The sequence below is a fragment of the Mixophyes fleayi genome, chromosome 3, assembly GCF_038048845.1.
Source record: "Mixophyes fleayi isolate aMixFle1 chromosome 3, aMixFle1.hap1, whole genome shotgun sequence".
NCBI lineage: Eukaryota > Metazoa > Chordata > Amphibia > Anura > Limnodynastidae > Mixophyes > Mixophyes fleayi.
In genome coordinates, this window is record NC_134404.1 from 9,815,714 (window position 1) to 9,834,335 (window position 18,622).

Here is an 18,622-nt window from a genome sequence, read left to right on the forward strand (position 1 = left end):
ACACATTCTGCTGATATTACTGTGTTTATGTCACTTACTGGTGATTATGTGATCATTATATCAGTACACCAGGTACTGAGCAGGTTAAGACGTCATTACAGTCTATAATCTACATGGAGTGCAGTTCTCACTGTCACTGCCACCTAGTGGTCTATGACTGTCCTTTCCTAATATCCTAGAAGTGTCCCGACAAGAATGATCAGATTTAGGGGTCTACTTATAAGTAGGGGAAAGCTCTAGGTCCGGCCAGGGGCAGGCAGAGGTGGTGGGGGGGGGCAAGGTAGCCCTGCGCTACCTTGGGCTGGGTCACTGGGCCACCTGCATTTTTTCCCTTTAAAATAGGCTGCTGAGTCAAGTCTTGCCCCCCAGGCTGTAATTTGTCAGCCCCTTCCCCCCCTTAACTGGATGTCCCTTTATTTTTAAGTTTTGTGGGGTTTTTTAGCTCTATTTTTTTTCCCCAGCGAGAGTCCAGGATTCTGGTTCCGCTGCACATGTGAGAACCGTCAGTGCTTGTTACACACATGTAGAGGGAATCTCCCCTGTCTGGTGCAATGTGCAGAGTACTCTTACCACTCAGACAGTATCTCCAGGGAGCTGAGCATCGCTGCTCCTGTGACTTTTTAATAGTAAATTGGGCAATAATTTTTTTTTAAAAAGACCCCTTAATGTTTTAGAAGATAGTTATAATTGGAAGGACAGGCGGTAAATAGTGGCTGAGGGGACAGACGTGTTAGATGTGCTCCTCTAGGACTGGTGGTGAGGTTCAGTACTGAGTCACAGTGCTGGGGTCATGGGTACTCTCAGTGTGGAGTATTTTATGATTTAAACTTATATTAACCTAGCGCCATTATTTCACTTATATCTTTATTTAACTTCCTGTGATGTGTACTACGCTCCTGTGCCACCAATAACTGAGCAATGACACACAAGCCACCGGTACTGGTCAAAAAAATAGAATCACCAATATAAAGTTATTTAATAGCGCGTTGGGGGACCACATGTGGCCAGTACGACCTGTATGTGACATTGAGTCTACCGATGCCGGGAACTGTGCAGGACAGACACAAGGAAGTCTCTGTACGGACACTGGTGGACGGAGGTCCAACACTACGGCCTCCAGTAGCACCAGGGCTGCCGACCTCTCCAAGTTGGCACCACACGTTCACGCATCCATTTCTCAAAAATATGGTTAAAAAAATGATTCCTCTGTCCATATCACCTTCCTCTCCGGTGGTTCCTCACACCAGATATCTCACAAACGTGCAGATTGGTGCGCTGCCACCGGACTATGACCATCTTCCTCTGGGGAGATCTTGTCGGGGCGTATTTACAGCCAATAACTCAGTAGTTGGTCGCTGCGTTACACATCAAGTTATAGGCGGATGTGACCGCCCTGGAGGATGCGCTTCCACCCAGTATTATCCGTCGCTGAGGATATCTGTCCCTCACAGTTACATTCTGAGATCACCTTAGAGACTGCTGGTCATAACACATTGCAGGTTCAGCTGCCTTGTTCACTGAAACGCCTGAGAAACGCACCCCAACCTCTTCCAGCCACACTAGCCCTAATTATAGGCGGACACAGGACTGCAGTGTGTCTATACATGACCGTGTACAGGCTGAGATATTACATGTATTATTAATGCATGAACCAAACCTGCTTTCAATATACTTGGTACCCCTCATTTACTCAGATGATTCCATTTTTTATCCACTACTTGTATATTGTCGTTATACCAGTCTCTGTACATCCTGTATCCTCCGATATATTCCAGGACTAATCTCCTCATTATACCAGTCTCTGTACATCCTGTATCCTCCGATATATTCCAGGACTAATCTCCTCATTATACCAGTCTCTGTACATCCTGTATCCTCCGATATATTCCAGGACTAATCTCCTCATTATACCAGTCTCTGTACATCCTGTATCCTCCGATATATTCCAGGACTAATCTCCTCATTATACCAGTCTCTGTACATCCTGTATCCTCCGATATATTCCAGGACTAATCTCCTCATTATACCAGTCTCTGTACATCCTGTATCCTCTGATATATTCCAGGACTAATCTCATTATACCAGTCTCTGTACATCCTGTAACCTCTGATATATTCCAGGACTAATCTCATTATACCAGTCTCTGTACATCCTGTATCCTCTGATATATTCCAGGACTAATCTCCTCGTTATACCAGTCTCTGTACATCCTGTATCCTCCGATATATTCCAGGACTAATCTCCTCATTATACCAGTCTCTGTACATCCTGTAACCTCTGATATATTCCAGGACTAATCTCCTCATTATACCAGTCTCTGTACATCCTGTATCCTCTGATATATTCCAGGACTAATCCCCTCATTATACCAGTCTCTGTACATCCTGTATCCTCCGATATATTACAGGACTAATCTCCTCATTATACCAGTCTCTGTACATCCTGTATCCTCTGATATATTACAGGACTAATCTCCTCATTATACCAGTCTCTGTACATCCTGTATCCTCTGATATATTCCAGGACTAATCTCCTCGTTATACCAGTCTCTGTACATCCTGTATCCTCCGATATATTCCAGGACTAATCTCCTCATTATACCAGTCTCTGTACATCCTGTATCCTCTGATATATTACAGGACTAATCTCCTCATTATACCAGTCTCTGTACATCCTGTAACCTCTGATATATTCCAGGACTAATCTCCTCATTATACCAGTCTCTGTACATCCTGTATCCTCTGATATATTCCAGGACTAATCCCCTCATTATACCAGTCTCTGTACATCCTGTATCCTCCGATATATTACAGGACTAATCTCCTCATTATACCAGTCTCTGTACATCCTGTATCCTCTGATATATTACAGGACTAATCTCCTCATTATACCAGTCTCTGTACATCCTGTATCCTCTGATATATTCCAGGACTAATCTCCTCATTATACCAGTCTCTGTACATCCTGTAACCTCTGATATATTCCAGGACTAATCTCCTCATTATACCAGTCTCTGTACATCCTGTATCCTCTGATATATTCCAGGACTAATCCCCTCATTATACCAGTCTCTGTACATCCTGTATCCTCTGATATATTACAGGACTAATCTCCTCATTATACCAGTCTCTGTACATCCTGTATCCTCTGATATATTCCAGGACTAATCTCCTCATTATACCAGTCTCTGTACATCCTGTAACCTCTGATATATTCCAGGACTAATCTCCTCATTATACCAGTCTCTGTACATCCTGTATCCTCTGATATATTCCAGGACTAATCTCCTCATTATACCAGTCTCTGTACATCCTATATCCTCTGATATATTCCAGGACTAATCTCCTTATTATACCAGTCTCTGTACATCCTATATCCTCTGATATATTCCAGGACTAATCTCCTCATTATACCAGTCTCTGTACATCCTGTATCCTCTGATATATTCCAGGACTAATCTCCTCATTATACCAGTCTCTGTACATCCTGTATCCTCTGATATATTCCAGGACTAATCTCCTCATTATACCATTTTCTGTACATCCTGTATCCTCTGATATATTCCAGGACTAATCTCCTCATTATACCATTTTCTGTACATCCTGTATCCTCTGATATATTCCAGGACTAATCTCATTATACCAGTCTCTGTACATCCTGTATCCTCTGATATATTCCAGGACTAATCTCCTCATTATACCAGTCTCTGTACATCCTGTATCCTCTGATATATTCCAGGACTAATCCCCTCATTATACCAGTCTCTGTACATCCTGTATCCTCTGATATATTCCAGGACTAATCTCCTCATTATACCAGTCTCTGTACATCCTGTATCCTCTGATATATTCCAGGACTAATCTCCTCATTATACCATTTTCTGTACATCCTGTATCCTCTGATATATTCCAGGACTAATCTCATTATACCAGTCTCTGTACATCCTGTATCCTCTGATATATTCCAGGACTAATCCCCTCATTATACCAGTCTCTGTACATCCTGTATCCTCCGATATATTACAGGACTAATCTCCTCATTATACCAGTCTCTGTACATCCTGTATCCTCTGATATATTCCAGGACTAATCTCCTCATTATACCAGTCTCTGTACATCCTGTATCCTCTGATATATTCCAGGACTAATCCCCTCATACCAGTCTCTGTACATCCTGTATCCTCTGATATATTCCAGGACTAATCTCCTCATTATACCAGTCTCTGTACATCCTGTATCCTCTGATATATTCCAGGACTAATCTCCTCATTATACCAGTCTCTGTACATCCTGTATCCTCTGATATATTCCAGGACTAATCTCCTCATTATACCAGTCTCTGTACATCCTGTATCCTCCGATATATTCCAGGACTAATCTCCTCATTATACCAGTCTCTGTACATCCTGTATCCTCTGATATATTCCAGGACTAATCTCCTCATTATACCAGTCTCTGTACATCCTGTATCCTCTGATATATTCCAGGACTAATCTCATTATACCAGTCTCTGTACATCCTGTATCCTCTGATATATTCCAGGACTAATCTCCTCATTATACCAGTCTCTGTACATCCTGTATCCTCTGATATATCCCAGGACTAATCTCCTCATTATACCAGTCTCTGTACATCCTGTATCCTCTGATATGTTGCTCATTGGTTTAGTCTCTGTTTGATATATAATTATGTGGTCACATTCTGAGTGCAGTTTGTAGATTGCTGCTGTCACTTTAACCTGCTTCTCCTTTCTTCATTCTGTTCCCAATGTTACCCCAGGAGGAGGAGCAGAAACAGACAGTAAGTCATTGCATTGATTGCATGCAGCACGTTCATCTCAGCCATTAGCGAGTGGAATGTGAGATGTTCACCAGTTATTTGGTGTGATAACACTGACATTTGCATGCTGCCGATTGCCTAACATACAGCAGCCTGTGATAACAAGCTTTTCTTACAGCAATGGCTTCTTAATTGTGCTGTTTGTAGATATATTGTTGCACACGGGTCCATAAACCTACTAACTGTAGTGAGATCTTCTGTAGGATATATTTGCCCAATCCAGATTATTATCTGGGAATCAATGTTTTGGTAACATTCATAGTATTCTGTAACAGAAGAACTCATCTCCTCATTGTTCCAGTGTCTATGTACATCCCACGTCCCCCAATATATTCCTAGACTGGCCTCAACTTTATACCGTCCTCTGCATTCATCACGTTAATCTAATTCCAGAACATATTATTAATCATTATTCCATTGTCTATGTCCTGCGATATATTCCAGAACTGGTCTCCTCATCACCCAATCTCTGTCCATCCTGTATCCTCCAATGTATTCCAGTGCGGATCTCCAGTAGTGTGTTGTAAAACGTAACCACGTACAACCCTACTGAGCAGACCCTTGTGTGGCCTCCTTAAGTTGTTCCTCAGGAGGACATTGGTAGGAAGATCCCATCCCAATCAACACTGTCTTACTTCAACGCTGCTGTCTAAGTGCACCCCATCGTTTGGCACCCCTCACTAGCTGGATAGACATTCCTTGCCCCTGGTACATAGTTTCTGGTTGCTCTTCCCTCAGGTCAGCGGTTATTACGACTCACGCTCAGGTTGTGGTAGAAGTAGCTGCTCTCCTTGCTGTAGGACTTCTACATACTCTATGTCACTTTTGTGGTGTTGAGGCTTTTTCTCAGGCCTGATAAGATTGCAGATGTCCTGGCTCACAATTGTGGTATCTCTGTTTTGGCACTAATCCCGCATGAGTCGCTGTTCGTAAATTGGAGGAGATCAGTATGGACTGTGTAAATTGGCACGACTCCTTGTAGTGTGACCGGGTGACAGTTTAGTAACAGGGACGTAGTGGACTGGGACAGCCTGTAGTCTCTTCTAATGATCAGAGCCTCATCAACCCGGGCAGCAGCTCGGTCTATAGTGTCAGATTATGTTTCCCTCACCCCAACTTCTGCTAGGTTTCTACCATAGAAATGTTCCCCTGAATAGGTTCGGAGATACTTGATCCCCGTCCAGCAGGGCAGCATCTTGTCTGTAAACATGAAGAGCGTGTTTCCCAACAAATAGAGCGGGAGAAAGAAATGACAATAGCGGGGTTTCAAAAAAATAATCAAAATTGTCAACTAGGGAATAATATAAATAGTAGACAATGAAGGAGAGAAGACACCTACAGTAAGTAGAGATGGAAGTGTGGTGGGATTCTGGAAATGTAATTATTTTGGTCGTAATGTTCTACAACTGATACTTCTAGAGGATTGATAGGCTGCATGCACATGAATATGTATACAGATAAGAAAATAGCCAACTGACAGATACACTTTAACATACGCAAAATTAAACATCATCAAATCTGGAATTCGCTTCATTAGTAAATAACATGAGTTTGACTTCAGAGCTCGCCATATCATGTTTAATGAGATAAATGTGACTACTGGCTTAATACCAAGTGATATTCTCCTTCCCTCTCCTTTAGCAGAGCAAGGGGGGGACAGACTGCATTGTCCCTACTATAGATCCCCATCCATAAACCACCCTCAGCCCCATCCCAAGTGGTGTGAGACTGTGTTATTGGGAGTTTATTTTACCGGTGCAAGAGGTGGCATAACAAATAATTATATAGTATTGCATGTTTTCAATATAATATAGAGCATTATTTAGTACTAATTGAATTTGAAAAAATCTGCACATTCCTGGCTGAATTTGCTTTTACTAACTTTTATATTTTCACCATAAATTACTCATGTTTGTCAATTAAAATACAGCCGACTCTTTAGACATGAAGCTTACTACATCCATACAAGCATGGTTCTCTTATCATCCGGCCGCATGAGTCTAATATAGACAGATGGATGAAGAAGGGGCTGTTTGTAGATATACTAACTGAGATAGAAGATGGATCTGGTATCCTTGTGTGATGGAGAATTTCTTAGAGTATATTTGCTCCATATGAGTTCCTGAGGTGAAATGAAGGATTTCCCAGGAAGATGCTGCACCTGGGATCCTGGTAATGAATGAATTCTGCCTCCTTCCATCAGACCGGACATTACGACCTTCAAGTGAAAACCTCTTTCATGTTCTGCCAAACTTTTCCTGGGAAAAGTTAGCATTTTAGGAGGCTTTGAAAGTTCAGTTAATGATCAGGTTTTGTGCATGTGGTTACGTTGTCATCACCCTTTACAATAACCTGAGCTGATGTGTGGAGAAGATAACATCTGAAAGTAAGAGAGTGCAATGCTGCTTGCCAGACATTCATGTGTGTGGGAGTAAATGTTATGTATTGCTGTATACCACTCACTAGGTGGCGCTCTTTCACCTCTAGGACTTATTTTAGCCAAAATTCAACTGTTTTTATTTTTCTTATGTATTCTGCTGAATAATTCATTTGCAGTCAATTTAACAATTTTTATTAATGTGTGTAAAATAAGAGTGGAGTATTCTCCAGCCAGTGCTTCTATCTGTCCTTATATCAGAGGGTGGAGTATTCTCCGGCCAGTGCTTCTATCTATCCTTATATTAGAAAGTAGAGTATTCTCCCGCCAGTGCTTCTATCTCTCCTTATATCAGAGAGAGGAGTATTCTCCCGCCAGTCCTTCTATCTGTCCTTATATCGGAGAGTGGAGTATTCTCTGGCCAGTGCTTCTATCTGTCCTTATATCGGAGAGTGGAGTATTCTCCCGCCAGTGCTTCTATCTCTCCTTATATTAGAAAGTAGAGTATTCTCCCGCCAGTGCTTCTATCTCTCCTTATATCAGAGAGTGGAGTATTCTCCCGCCAGTCCTTCTATCTGTCCTTATATCGGAGAGTGGAGTATTCTCTGGCCAGTGCTTCTATCTATCCTTATATTAGAAAGTAGAGTATTCTCCCGCCAGTGCTTCTATCTCTCCTTATATCAGAGAGAGGAGTATTCTCCCGCCAGTCCTTCTATCTGTCCTTATATCGGAGAGTGGAGTATTCTCTGGCCAGTGCTTCTATCTGTCCTTATATCGGAGAGTGGAGTATTCTCCCGCCAGTGCTTCTATCTCTCCTTATATTAGAAAGTAGAGTATTCTCCCGCCAGTGCTTCTATCTCTCCTTATATCAGAGAGTGGAGTATTCTCCCCCCAGTGCTTCTATCTGTCCTTATATCAGAGGATGGAGTATTCTCCGGCCAGTGCTTCTATCTATCCTTATATTAGAAAGTAGAGTATTCTCCCACCAGTGTTTCTATCTCTCCTTATATCAGAGAGAGGAGTATTCTCCCGCCAGTCCTTCTATCTGTCCTTATATCGGAGAGTGGAGTATTCTCTGGCCAGTGCTTCTATCTGTCCTTATATCGGAGAGTGGAGTATTCTCCCGCCAGTGCTTCTATCTCTCCTTATATTAGAAAGTAGAGTATTCTCCCGCCAGTGCTTCTATCTCTCCTTATATCAGAGAGTGGAGTATTCTCCCACCAGTGCTTCTATCTGTCCTTATATCAGAGAGTGGAGTATTCTCCGGCCAGTGCTTCTATCTGTCCTTATATCTGAGGGTGGAGTATTCTCCGGCCAGTGCTTCTATCTGTCCTTATATCAGAGGGTGGAGTATTCTCCAGCCAGTCCTTCTATCTGTCCTTATATCAGAGAGTGGAGTATTCTCCCGCCAGTGCTTCTATCTGTCCTTATATCAGAGGGTGGAGTATTCTCCGGCCAGTCCTTCTATCTGTCCTTATATCAGAGAGAGGAGTATTCTCCCGCCAGTCCTTCTATCTGTCCTTATATCAGAGAGTGGAGTATTCTCCGGCCAGTCCTTCTATCTGTCCTTATATCAGAGAGAGGAGTATTCTCCCGCCAGTCCTTCTATCTGTCCTTATATCAGAGGGTGGAGTATTCTCCGGCCAGTGCTTCTATCTGTCCTTATATCGGAGGGTGGAGTATTCTCTGGCCAGTCCTTCTATCTGTCCTTATATCAGAGGGTGGAGTATTCTCTGGCCAGTCCTTCTATCTGTCCTTATATCAGAGGGTGGAGTATTCTCTGGCCAGTCCTTCTATCTGTCCTTATATCAGAGAGTGGAGTATTCTCCCGCCAGTGCTTCTATCTGTCCTTATATCAGAGGGTGGAGTATTCTCCCGCCAGTGCTTCTATCTGTCCTTATATCAGAGAGTGGAGTATTCTCCGGCCAGTCCTTCTATCTGTCCTTATATCAGAGAGTGGAGTATTCTCCCGCCAGTGCTTCTATCTGTCCTTATATTAGAAAGTAGAGTATTCTCCAGCCAGTCCTTCTATCTGTCCTTATATCAGAGAGTGGAGTATTCTCCCGCCAGTCCTACTATCTGTCCTTATATCAGAGGGTGGAGTATTCTCCCGCCAGTGCTTCTATCTGTCCTTATATCAGAGGGTGGAGTATTCTCCCGCCAGTGCTTTTATCTGTCCTTATATCAGAGAGTGGAGTATTCTCCGGCCAGTGCTTCTATCTGTCCTTATATCAGAGGGTGGAGTATTCTCCCGCCAGTCCTTCTATCTGTCCTTATATCAGAGGGTGGAGTATTCTCCCGCCAGTGCTTCTATCTGTCCTTATATCAGAGAGTGGAGTATTCTCCGGCCAGTGCTTCTATCTGTCCTTATATCTGAGGGTGGAGTATTCTCCGGCCAGTGCTTCTATCTGTCCTTATATCAGAGGGTGGAGTATTCTCCAGCCAGTCCTTCTATCTGTCCTTATATCAGAGGGTGGAGTATTCTCCCACCAGTGCTTCTATCTGTCCTTATATCAGAGGGTGGAGTATTCTCCCGCCAGTCCTTCTATCTGTCCTTATATCAGAGAGTGGAGTATTCTCCCGCCAGTCCTTCTATCTGTCCTTATATCAGAGGGTGGAGTATTCTCCCGCCAGTCCTTCTATCTGTCCTTATATCAGAGGGTGGAGTATTCTCCCGCCAGTCCTTCTATCTGTCCTTATGTGGGAGAGTGGAGTATTCTCCCGCCAGTCCTACTATCTGTCCTTATATTAGAAAGTGGAGTATTCTCCGGCCAGTCCTTCTATCTGTCCTTATATCAGAGGGTGGAGTATTCTCCCGCCAGTCCTTCTATCTGTCCTTATATCAGAGGGTGGAGTATTCTCCCGCCAGTCCTTCTATCTGTCCTTATATCGGAGAGTGGAGTATTCTCTGGCCAGTGCTTCTATCTCTCCTTATATCAGAGAGTGGAGTATTCTCCCGCCAGTGCTTCTATCTCTCCTTATATCAGAGGGTGGAGTATTCTCCGGCCAGTGCTTCTATCTGTCCTTATATCGGAGAGTGGAGTATTCTCCCGCCAGTGCTTCTATCTATCCTTATATCAGAGGGTGGAGTATTCTCCCGCCAGTGCTTCTATCTATCCTTATATCAGAGGGTGGAGTATTCTCCGGCCAGTCCTTCTATCTGTCCTTATATCGGAGAGTGGAGTATTCTCCGGCCAGTGCTTCTATCTGTCCTCATAATGGAGAATGTAGTTTGAGTGTCATGTTTATTACACTTGTTGCCCTCGTTATGATTCCAGTATGATCTCTGGCATTGTTTAGGTTCTTTTGTTCATGTTAATGTATTTCATGTCGGCAGCCTCCCCCTGTAAGACATGACAGTGGCTGGTAATAATTTGGGACTGAAGGAGGAGAAGAATCACTTTTCCACACATACATCACATTACTCACAAGTCCGTTATCTCAGTAAAACGTCTTCACGAGAAGATTCAGATATCGTCTCAGCTTTGTCTGGGAGTTTTTCCAAGTTTTCCTCCAACCATCTGTGTTTTATTATTAGTTTGTTTTGTGTTGATGTTTTCAGAGGTCTGTTTATTTTAATTACTTTCAACGTAGTCCGCTGTTAGGGGCATATTCAATTGGCCGCGTTACTGTTAAAAGTAACGCGGCTTGTGCACTATTATCGTTATTACGGTACCTTTAACGCCGGCTTTCAGGGAGCTGCGAGCTGAAATCCGGCTTAGAACTACCGTAATACCGGTAATACTATTAGCGCCGCGTTACTTTTGCGAGTAACGTGGCTAATTGAATATACCCCTTAGTGTGTGATGCACTAGGTGAGGGACGTCTCCTGCACATCACAGTCTGGCCAACTCCAGCCTCACCTGGGCTCGATTCATTAATTCACGTAAAACTAACGTATGTGTTAAGTTTTTGTACAAGCGCACATAGATCAGACATGAGCACCTCTGAAGAGACGTCTGTTGGTGACTACGAGTCTAGGTCCGCTCTGCTCTAACAGACAGTACACTGATATAGAATATATGTGGAATATAAAGTCCCAACTGAACGCACAGAAAATAAGCTATTCAATTAACGTCCCCTGTTAATAATATAGTCATTAATGACAAAACATTTTACAAACAACCCTCCCATTCAATATATTTATTAGGATATTATGAATGTCTACTGTACATCAAATACATTTTTAATTTTTAAAGTTGATCTGGATTTCAAGGACATGTTCTATGCTGCATACGACAGAAAAATACGTACCTTTCCCAAAGCTTGAATCAGACCTTGCTGGATGCGCTGGAGAGCTTGGTACTGACTACGTGCATGTGGCTCTTCCCTCCCCATTCCACCCGTGAGATAGTAGGTTGTTGTAAGAGTCATTTGCGCTTGAAGATGAATTGGATGTTGCTGCGTTCATTGGCGGACAGACCGGTTCTGGGCATTCCTAGAGTGATTTTACGCAGCATATGACACGTATCGGCATTTACGTGCTTTAATGAATCAGGCTGATGGATTTAGTGTTGATGCCATGAATGGAGGAAGCCAGCTCATTGACACCACATACGCATGGCTGAAGAGGGCTCTGCGGGTGATGTCCCAACCCGCTATGTACAATCGTGATTCTCTGTCCCTGTTCCCATGTACAAGCTGCTGTTCTCATCACACTCAGTGTAGAAGATGATAAACCGCTGCGTTAAATAGTAACATAAATAAGAACCACGAGTTAGGAGTGTAGTTGGAGTCGCACCGTGTGATAATACCCTCTCTGTTTGTGACTATAGATGTTACATGGACACGTGTGTACGGTGATGATACTTATACCATTTTGTGACATCAGAACCTATGTTCCATAAACTGGAATAATGATCCTAGTACAGTCCTCTCCTGTAAATACTCCGATCTCCACCTGGCAGAGGCCGTGGATGTATCCAACGTATAACTGGATGTATAGGACGATGGTACATGTTATACTTTATACACTTCACTCGTCTATCCAGTGTCGTCTGGGTTGTTGTTAAACCTTTTTATTATATTATAGCTCAATGAAACGTTTTCCATGCTGGGGCTTGGAACCACCATGATGGCAGACACAGGATATTATTATAAAGAGGTGGACTGTGGGGTAGTGTCACATTGTAATAATCCTCCTCTAGTTTCCTGCTTGACGTTTCTTACTAGTAAGCTGTGTGACTTCCCTGCTCTGACCAGTGACAGAGCTCAGTCCCGGCCTCCGTTGCTCTCCAGCTGAATGCAGTCAGATGAGGCCTGTACTGCAGTAATAATAATACAATGTAAGCTGACCCAGCTGCCAGACTGCTCGTAGCTGGAGACGTAGCCGAACAGTGGAGTGAGTCGGTCATCTCAGACACCCGGTATATAGACCTTCAGCCGTTTCCTGTCTCATTGTTACATTGTAACGCTTACTCCGTGTGATGAATAACAGGCGTTGTATGATCATGTAATGCTGGCGTACCGGATGTCACATACCGATTCCCAGAGAGCATCATAGCGACGCTGCCAGCATACACGTCTGGTCTCTGTGGATCCTTCTGCCACTTGGCTCAGATGGAGTGTAGAGGTGCCTGTCAGCAGTTGGGGTTTGAGGCACCACTCTCGGTGAGGCACCGACGCAGGTCATGTGGCCTCCCTGTGCTGTCTGAGCAGTGAGTGCCCCAACATCCACGGTGACGGCAGTTTGACATGGGCGATCTTTCATTGTCACACTCCACTGTTAGCCTGTGCCCGCCGTCCTCTGCCCTGGCCTTCTGGCATGACATTATACCTGGTTATTTATTACATTTATTGTTCGTCTCCTCCTGGGGAGGAGGGCGATAGTCCAGGGAGTCCCCTTACCCCTGTCGGAGTCTTATGTCCCAAGGGGTCGGGGGTAAAGGACTATCAGAGCTTTATAAGGAGATTGCTTGTATGCCCCTCTGGCATTCAGTAACTACACAATAATAAGTATTAGTATTTTGGCTCGGAGAGGTTTGGGTATGAAATTCTGACTGTCAAAATTATGATGTCAACATTCTGAATGTCATTGTGTCCATTGTTGACATTCTGACTACATCCCCAGGGAGATGGTGGTGTATCTACAACTTACACAAAGACACAGCGAGATGGAAAGCGTTGCTGTATTCTTGTGCAGGTGGTCCCAGCGTATGAGATAGGACAGCTTTTCATACGTTTGATGTGATCAGGTTGTTATACACGTCCAGCCTCTAGCTTCAGCCGCAGTGCTCTCTCTTAAAGCGAGCAGCAATGTGATGTATACACTGAGATCTGCTCTAATTGTCTACTATTATTTCTATTTGTTTTTCTAATTCTAATCTACAAACATTTTAAATGAAGATTCTAGAAATCGTTTGTGCCAAATCAGTGATTTAAAATGTGAGGTGTACATTCACAGACATATGTCAATGCTCAGCAAGCAACTGAATAATGAGTAAACATCTGGCATGTAAGGGGCAATAAAACACTACAGATCACCCCCCTGTACCACATATAGCACACATCATATATATCATAGTCACACCCTGGGTGTTTGTCGTCTTTTCTAGGCACAAGTAGCTGGGTCTCCTCATTCCTCACCGAGTCATGGTGCCAATCGCTCCATGCCCATGCCAGTCCGCTCCACGTCAGCCAGCTCCACACCTACCCACGTTCCTCAGGACTCTATAGCCGGACTAGGAGATGTACAGGAAGCCTTTGCACACGGTAAGTGTCCTTCTACATAGATAGCCGTAGACTGGATGACTTATATTGGTGGAAATACACCTTAATGTGGCCCCCATCACTTGTGAGGCCCTGGCTCCTAGTGAAGCTATGGGTCACTGTGATCAGGGTAACATTTATGTTTGGACTGGTTTACAGGTACGAGGAGAAATCTCCGCAGTGATTTACTGGTGGCTGCAGATTCTATTACTAACACCATGTCTTCCCTGGTGAAGGAGCTGCACTCAGGTAAGTGCACGGCCGCCAGCGCCCCATCTACTCTGCTGTGACCCTGCCCCTGGTGATGTCACCTCCATTCATGAACACCGTCTCCCTCTCTTGCAGCTGACGATGGAGCCGATGAGGAGGAGAAGGAGATACAGAACGGGAAGGATAGAGGTGAACGGGTATTGTGTCTCCGCGCAGCGTTATCCTATGTACATACACTCCTTAGCGTTACATGCTCTTTCTCTGTTTGTAGATCCTTTATCCTGAGCTTAGTTCTTAGTATATGACAATTCCACAGTGCTACTTCCCTTATTCTCTATGTAATTCTTAGTCTCTGATCGTGTCTGTATGTATGGACCATTCTCATGTCCTGTATGCTGGATGTAATTCTTAGTATCTGGGTTTATACTGTGTGTCACAATCCAGCACTCACCTGAGCTTGTGGGACAAAAGGGTAAGCGAAAAACAACCACCTGGGCTGTTTAAAATGATTAAAACGCTCCCAATCTATCACACACTGTCTCTGCCACCACCAAGTTTTTTTGTTTACTCAGAAAGCCTAAGAGTTATCATAAACCAGATGATCTGCCCTGTTTCAATATGTAGCGTTATAAAACCAAGCTAAGTCTGACACGTTAATTTTTTTTAGGCAAAAAACGAGTAAATTTTCTCCAGGACAAACCATGTTACAATGCAAGGGGTCCAAATTAGTTTATTATTTTGCACATGAGGAAAATACTGTTTGCTTTTTCATGTAGCACACAAATACTTAATAGCTTTACTTTTAAACTGAAATTTAAATATCATTTAGGTCATGTCCTACCCTAACTATAAATCTGTCCCCACATTTTAAATTTGCCTCCCCCTCCAATGCAACATGGTTTTGCCCAGGTGCAAAGTTTCTCCTTTTTTATGCTTTGCTCTCCTTAATGACTCAGGCTTATTAAGTGTAATTTAATATGGAGATTAAATCAACAACGTTTAAGATTAACAAAATGACATACATAGATATAAAACTATAGTTTATTTTAAAATATAAAGGAATAAAACACAGAAATTATAAACCTGTGAAGGATCAAGTTTCTGGGAGAAGCAGAATAAAGGGACACCTCCCCTTACACCATGATGTCAGAGCTAGAAAGTCTCTGTAAATGCAAATTAGTTGTTTGTGATCTCTGTGCCAACACCTTTCAAGTTTTCTTCACCCTGACCTAACTTCCCCCCAGAATGTCCTACAAAGATGATTTTACCTCCACACAAGAGGTCATAAGTCAGGTAATAACCCATGGCTTTCTGTCATTCTCTAATTTTCAGGTTAAATAACCTGCACCGAAAAATAAGGTGATCCAAGTAAGTGTCCCCTACATATACCTTTCACCTGTTCTCTATGTGTACCCCTCAACTGTCCTCAATGTGTTCCCCTTAACTGTCCTCTACGTGTCCCCCTCACCTGTCCTCTACGTGTCCCCCTCACCTGTCCTCTAGGTGTCCCCCTCACCTGTCCTCTAGGTGTCCCCCTCACCTGTCCTCTAGGTGTCCCCCTCACCTGTCCTCTACGTGTCCCCCTCACCTGTCCTCTACGTGTCCCCCTCACCTGTCCTCTACGTGGTCCCCTCACCTGTCCTCTACGTGGTCCCCTCACCTGTCCTCTACGTGGTCCCCTCACCTGTCATCTACATGTCCCCCTCACCTGTCCTCTACGTGGTCCCCTCACCTGTCCTCTACGTGGTCCCCTCACCTGTCATCTACATGTCCCCCTCACCTGTCCGCTACATGTCCCCCTCACCTGTCCTCTACGTGTCCCCCTCACCTGTCCTCTACGTGTCCCCTCACCTGTCCTCTACGTGTCCCCCTCACCTGTCCTCTACGTGTCCCCCTCACCTGTCCTCTACGTGTCCCCCTCACCTGTCCTCTACGTGTCCCCCTCACCTGTCCTCTACGTGTCCCCCTCACCTTTGCTGTCCCGGGCAGTGTAACATCCAGCTCTTTCTCCTCAGGCACAGCGAGCCTTCCTATATCCATGTACACATCTTACCAGCCGCGGCCAGCAGAGATATGAGCGGCGAGGGAACCTTGTTAGTGCATGCTCGGTTCTCGATGTAACATACAACATGCGTGTTACTGGGCCATAACATGTCTGCAGAAGCTGGAAGGAGCGAGTGTGTGTGTGTGCTTGTCATGGGTAAAGAGGCCTGGGACACTGTGATCCCACTAACATGGACACGTGCCGTGTTCTTCACATGGACTGAGCAACACAGGAAGATCTCGGTATATATCCGGTGTGTGTGGATCCGCGGGCAGGAAGGTGGTACATTTCATGGTCCAATGTTTACAAATAATAAATGTGTCTGTCTGTCAAATCTCTGTGTGCTGCGTTTTACCCCAACATGCCAGTCTTATGGCTAATATTTGTATGACGTTATTAGACAGCAGCAGTCATGTGACATGATGTCATCAGGCAGTAGCAAACATGTTATATGATGTCATCAGGCAGTAGCAGTCATGTGACATGTAATATGATGTCATCAGGCAGTAGCAGACATGTTATATGATGTCATCAGGCAGTAGCAGTCATGTGACATGTTATATGATGTCATCAGGCAGTAGCAGTCATGTGACATGTTATATGATGTCATCAGGCAGTAGCAGTCATGTGACATGTTATACGATGTCATCAGGCAGTAGCAGTCATGTGACATGTTATACGATGTCATCAGGCAGTAGCAGTCATGTGACATGTTATATGATGTCATCAGGCAGTAGCAGTCATGTGATACGATATCTTCAGGCAGTAGCAGTCACGTGACACGTGTGTCCTTACAATGTAGAGATGGCTGTTCTGTAGAGCTTTGTACGTCAGACATACACATTCTGTTCCAGGTCACATGTATTTAGTGCAGATGGAGCACTATTAAGGCAGCTCAATAAGATTATCACATGTTTTATATAGATGTAACTGAGGATTAGCTGTGACATGCTGTGAGATATTATCATTGGTGTACAAAGCACAACATAAAGTAATGTCACCTGACCTCCCCAGCCTCCAATCCCTGCACAGCGCCAGGCTGTGACCCCTATGGTATATGATCACCTTTCTGTAGTGTACAGTGTGATTCCAGACCCAACATTATCACTTGGTCAGTACTGCTCTATATGTAGTTGCTGCCGTATCATCTTATTGCTCCGCCTCCTGCTGAGCTTTCACCAGTTGTTAGGTCTAGTACTTTATGACTTGTAATCATCATCATCATCATCATCATTTTTTTGTGTGTAAGGTACTGCAAAACCCTGCTGCCCAGTCAGTCGGCCATACACATAATACAAGGTACAAATCACACATAAAAACAGAGTAAGTACGGTTGATGAATGAGTCCATTCCAAACGCGCAATGGAAACCTTATTACACATCAATATCATGTATGGTTCTCAATTACTTCAGTTCTGTCTGCACCAAACCATGGATCAGGTGATGAGACTCATAGATTCCAACCAATGGAGCTCAGAGTATTGGTTTAGTGAATGAGCTGATCTAATTTGAGACTAACATGAACTATCCGGTTATATAGCGGGCTGGTCCCTGGCTTATATGGAGTATTGATGGGACTGGGAAAACTATCCCTGTACGGGATGATGGGTGAGGTTTGGAGAACTATCTGGTGATATGGAGTGCTGGACACTGCCCTGTACGGGATGATAATGATGCGGTTAGGAGAACTGTCTGGTGATAGGAAGGGCTGGACACTGTCCTGTATGGGATGATGGGTGAGGTTTGGAGGACTATCTGGTTATATGGAGTGCTGGACACTGCCCTGTACGGGATGATGGGTGAGGTTTGGAGAACTATCTGGTGATATGGAGTGCTGGACACTGCCCTGTACGGGATGATAATGATGCGGTTAGGAGAACTGTCTGGTGATAGGAAGGGCTGGACACTGTCCTGTACGGGATGATAATGATGCGGTTAGGAGAACTGTCTGGTGATAGGAAGGGCTGGACACTGTCCTGTACGGGATGATGGGTGAGGTTTGGAGAACTATCTGGTGATATGGAGTGCTGGACACTGTCCTGTATGAGATGATAATGATGGGGTTAGGAGAACTGTCTGGTAATAGGAAGGGCTGGACACTGTCCTGTATGGGATGATGGGTGAGGTTTGGAGAACTATCTGGTGGTACGATGTACCGGTCACTGATTTATTTGGGATGAGAACTATCCGGTGATACGGTGCTGGTCATAGATGTATTGGGAGAACTGGTGGTATGGTGTGATGGTTATGATAGTGGGATTGAGAAAATTATCCAGTGATATGTTGTGCTGGTCTCTTGGCTTGTATAGGATCACAATGGGCTTGGGATTGCTAACTGTTTATATGGTGTGCTAGTGAGTAGCTTGTATGAGATGATAATGGGGTTGAGAGAACGATCCAGTGGTATGGTGCTCTGGTATCTTGTCTTGTATAGAATGAAGATGG

General features: G+C 44.1%; 1 protein-coding gene across 4 annotated transcripts in view; it reads left to right on the forward strand.

Moving 5' to 3' along the window:
• DTNB (dystrobrevin beta) overlaps nt 1–16,511 on the forward strand; it is a 145,820-nt gene extending 129,309 nt beyond the window's left edge. For 2 of the 4 annotated variants that reach the window (XM_075201085.1, XM_075201087.1), the window contains 6 exons: nt 4,779–4,799; nt 13,770–13,926; nt 14,083–14,172; nt 14,269–14,322; nt 15,466–15,501; nt 16,149–16,511. In XM_075201085.1, coding sequence (XP_075057186.1) covers nt 4,779–4,799; nt 13,770–13,926; nt 14,083–14,172; nt 14,269–14,322; nt 15,466–15,470 — 327 coding nt within the window. In that variant the 3' untranslated portion in view covers nt 15,471–15,501; nt 16,149–16,511. The remainder of the gene's footprint in view (nt 1–4,778; nt 4,800–13,769; nt 13,927–14,082; nt 14,173–14,268; nt 14,323–15,465; nt 15,502–16,148) is intronic. The other 2 variants (XM_075201086.1, XM_075201088.1) reach the window with 1 other exon arrangement.
• The last annotated feature ends 2,111 nt before the right edge of the window (nt 16,512–18,622 follow it).